This window comes from Penaeus vannamei, chromosome 16, assembly GCF_042767895.1.
Source record: "Penaeus vannamei isolate JL-2024 chromosome 16, ASM4276789v1, whole genome shotgun sequence".
NCBI lineage: Eukaryota > Metazoa > Arthropoda > Malacostraca > Decapoda > Penaeidae > Penaeus > Penaeus vannamei.
Window position 1 is genome coordinate 12,367,170 of NC_091564.1, and position 5,000 is coordinate 12,372,169.

At 37.5% G+C, this 5,000-nt stretch overlaps 1 protein-coding gene across 1 annotated transcript in view; it reads right to left on the reverse strand.

Annotated features, from left to right (window-relative positions):
* Nucleotides 1-5,000, reverse strand: part of Rsph3 (Radial spoke head protein 3) — a 74,209-nt gene that overhangs the window by 23,064 nt on the left and 46,145 nt on the right. Inside the window, exon 6 of the mRNA XM_070131252.1 lies at nucleotides 340-486. Coding sequence (XP_069987353.1) covers nucleotides 340-486 — 147 coding nt within the window. The remainder of the gene's footprint in view (nucleotides 1-339; nucleotides 487-5,000) is intronic.

The following is a 5,000-nucleotide window of genomic DNA, read 5'->3' on the forward strand; positions in this document are numbered from 1 at the left end:
TCATCCTTTTCTATGGAGGACTTCTTTTCATTATTAAAGCATTTCTCATGTGTTCCCTACGTACCTACCGGACCCACATCCCCCGAAAAATGAAGCCAAAAGGTCGAACGAGGTGTATATTTCCCATCCCTCACACATGACGTTTCTTGATTACACCCTATACGATATATTCTTTGTGCGAAGAGCTATGAAACTTTCTTCAGTCTATCTCATTCCTCCATCACATCCCTTCCTCTTAGAAGCCCTCTCTTCCAGATTCTTTACACACTGTTCCTCCCCTCTTTATCGTCCCTCCTCTATCCCCCATCCCCAAAATACCTCCCCGTCCCTCACACTAACCTTGAAGGACGAGAGGGCCTCCGAAGTCAGTCTGCTGATCCTCTCCTCCTCGGCCTGCTCCTCGAGGGCCACCTCCAAGATCGCCTCCTTCATCGTCCTGCCCACCAGAGCCGCCAACACAGCCCCGTCCTCGTCGTCCGCGTCGAGCTGTAAAGGGCGCGAGAGATGGTCAGACCTCGTGGAACACTTCTACAGGAGGAGGTTTTTGCAAGCATGTTTTAGGTTCGGTTAAAAGAGGAGCGAGGAAGCTCATGAATAAGGGATTAGTTTCCCTCGGTAGTGAGTGCGATGAGGAAAGCGTTGTTGTGAACTGGCTTAGTTTGGCTTTTAGATCATAATGAGTGGATCCAGAGAAGCAGGAGAAGGAAATTATACTGATACACCGAATATGATACATTACTGGGTCAACCGCCATAATTTGGAAAAGTGTGTGTTGATACAAACACACACTCACGCACAAAGAAAGACGAAGAAAAAGAAAGGAAGGAAGTTAAAAAAAAAAAGAAAAGAAAATATAACGAAAGAAATTTTTTTTCACAAACACACATACATGTATGTGTGTGAGTATTCGTACATATGTGTATATATACATGTATATCACTCACACACTGTCCATCCTTCCATCTATCTACTTCATAATACAGATTAAGAAATACTACTTTCCGGGTAATCAGAAGCACCGAAGACAAGTGTTGCAGTGATACCACGATACCAGTGAAGGGGAGCGGCAAAGGGCCACAAGCAGCGCCCAAAATCAGGCTCGTGTGGCCAGAGTTGGTCACGTGAAGAGTTCTGGTATGTTGGATATCGGACTTTTGATTGCGTTTCTCGTTGCAGCTGTGAGTGCGTGCGTGAGTGCGTGCGTGTTGCGGTTATAGACTCGTGTCATTAGCACTCAAAGACAGTGATTGTGGTCTGTGCTCTGTTGCATTATTTACATTATGTATTTTTTTCTAATGTTCTTCTATATTTGGATTTAAAATTTCCTGTTGTCATGTATTTTTTCGCGGAAAAACGCAGAAAATTATCAAGAGTTTGAAAGCCTTAACGAACAAGATCTTTGTCCACATTTTCGTTGTTACTGATTTTACTGTTACCAAGACAATTCCTGGTAAAAGCGCCATAAACTGAGACGGTTTCTTCGATAAACATCAAAAGAAAATAACATTAGGCAGCGAGTATCAACAGGGGAAGCCTGATGACGTCACGCCACAGTACCGCCTCAGAGGTGACTCATCTTCTCACTTGTCCTTCACCTCGAAACCAAACACTCCTTTAGCTTCGCGGAAAAAAGAAGCGATTCCCCGAAAGAGCAAAAGGCCGTTAAAATGGAATCCCACGTACGAAATCCACGCTAATATCGACCATCGGGGAGAACCGTAAGGGATGACCCAGATCCAGAGGGATAAGGACGGAGGAATAAAGAATGTCAGCTCGTTACACGGCCGCCGCCATCTTAAATGCACGGCGGCGAAGGGGGGGGGGGGGGGCGAGGTGATGGACAGCCCTTGCATTATGCCGCCGGCCGCCCTGACGAAGGTCGTTTGCCGCTCAGGGGTCGTGGTCGTCTTGGGCCTCGGGTGAAGGACGACTCCTGACGTTGAGTTTTGTGCGCTAATGCTTGCGGTAATCAGGGTAATGCACCGTATTCACTAAGACAGTATTGATAAACATCAGAACAACAACGGAGAGGATAATAACCTAAGCAAAACGTGGGTAAAAGCGGACAGTAATAACAATGATGAAATATAGAAAAAATGAAAAATAAGATAAATTATAGGTATGAAAATTAAGAATATGAACAGATTGAAAAGCGAAATGATAAATAAAAAAAAAATCGAGAGGAAGCGAACGTCTCAAAGGCACCGACAAAGAAAAGAAAAGAAAAATGAATAGATAAAGAAAAAAACATCAACCAGAAGTATTTATTTCATCAACTACATCTATTTTGGAAAACCCTTGTTTATTAAAGGGCCTGCCACTCGCAAAACCCTCAACTAAAGAATTGAACTGAAACCACAAGTTTTAGAGAAATAATTAGATGTTTAAGGAAAGGCCAAGGAGATGGAGATGAATGCATAACCAGTGAAGAACAGGAAATAGCAATACACTGATTTAAAGTTCGACGTTCTGGGGTCACGGATAGATTTACTGATAGACAAATAAAATAGACATGTAGATATAGAGATAAGAATTATGGAAGGCCAAACAAAAAAGATATACATATATATTTCTAATATATATATCTACACACACACACACACACACACACACACACACACACACACACACACACACATATATATATATATATATATATATATATATATATATATATATATATATATATAGAGAGAGAGAGAGAGAGAGAGAGAGAGAGAGAGAGAGAGAGAGAGAGAGAGAGAGAGAGAGAGAGAGAGAGAGAGAGAGAGAGAGAGAGAGATAGATAGCTGTAAGGACAGATAGATATAGATAGATAGATATATAGAGATAAATAGATAGCTAGATATATAGAGATAAATAGATAGATAGATATATAGAGATAAATAGATAGATAGATATATAGAGATAAATAGATAGATAGATATAAAGACAGATAGCTAAAGATAGATAGATAGTGACAGACAGAATAGAAAATGATAGAACGACAGATAGATATAGACAGGTAGATATGGATAGATGGATAGATAAATAGAAAAACATTTAGATATACACAGATAGATATAGGGAGATAAATAGATAGATAGATATAAAACAGATAGATATAGACAGATAGCTAAAGATATATAGATAGTGACAGATAGAAACGTGGATAGATAGCAAGATAGAAATGAATAAAGATAGACAGACTGATGGAGAGATAGACAGATAGAAAAAAACAAAAAAACAAGAAATGAGTCAACAAGACTTTCTTTCACTCTTCCCTCCCTCCTTTCCTATTTATCTTCTTCTCATTCTCCCTTTCTTTCTTCGTCACACACAAAGAAACAGGCACACATGCATACACACACACACATATAGACACACACACACACGCATAGACACACACACACACACACATAGACACACACACACACACACACACACCTACACACACACACACATAGACACACACCACATAGACACACACACACATACACACACACACACATAGACACACACACACACACACATAGACATACACACACATAGACACACACACATAAACACACACACATGTACACATAGACACGCACACACACATAGAAAGATACCCACACACATAGACACACACACACTCATAGCCTTTGCCCTCCCTTAAATCCTTTCTCTGTTTTCCTTCCACTATTTTCGGATCTTCTAATTTCCTCCTTCGGTAAGTAGGAAAAATTATGGCCAATTACTCCATTAAACTCATGAGTAAACGCTTTTATGCGAGGCTTTCGGGAGGTAGAACCTAAAAGTTTTTTTTTATGAAGAAAAAAAAATACGAAGCACACACACATACACACAAACTTTCTCTCTCTCTCTATTCCTCTCTCTCTCTCTCTCTCTCTCTCTCTCTCTCTCTCTCTCCCCCCCCCCCCCTCTCTCTCTCTCTCTCTCTCACGAACACTCATGTACAGATGTATACATATAGATGTCTATTTTACACAGACAGTCAGGGAAAGAGAAAAAAAAAGAAAGTGAGAGTGAGGCAGATAGGTAGACAGAGACAGACAGATAGAGGTATCGCATAAATATAGCAATGGTAAAAATGTATAGAAGAGAACATGTTATTCCATTAGATTATAAAGCTCTTCCTATTATCATTTTATCCCTATTTACTTCTTTTTAGTCAGTAATAATTATGAAACTACAAATGCAATATCAGTGGAAGACGCAAACACACACTACTATTCTTCCATCATATATATATATATATATATATATATATATATATATATATATATATATATATATATATATATATATATATATATATATATATATATATATATATATATATATATATATATATATATATATATACATACATATATACCACACACACACACATACCATGGAGCACATACCACATCAGATCAATGCCACACAACATCACATTAGAACTGCATTATGGGTAACGCGCTAAGTGTTACAGATGACCGAATTTCGTAATCATCTAAACCGGTTTTATGTTATAGAATTATTGTATTTATGAGTCGTAATTAAAGAGTCAAAGAAAATTCTAGTACTCAGCTGGATTGAACTGAATTGCTTAGTCTTTATTTTGATTTATTTTATGTTGTACAAATATACAGTTTAGGTATGTCAGTTAATCTCTGCTATCTCTCTTACCCTCCTTCTCTCATTTCACACACACACACACACACACGCACGCACACACACACACACACACACACACACACACACACACACACACACACACACACACGCATATATATATATATATATATATATATATATATATATATATATATATATATATATATATATATATATGATATATATGTATATATACATACATATAAATATTATATATATATATATATATATATATATATATATATATATATATATATATATATATATATATATATATATATATATATATATATATACAAATACATCTCTTGTACTATTAAGATATCCATTCCCATTCATACCTTCTCTACATT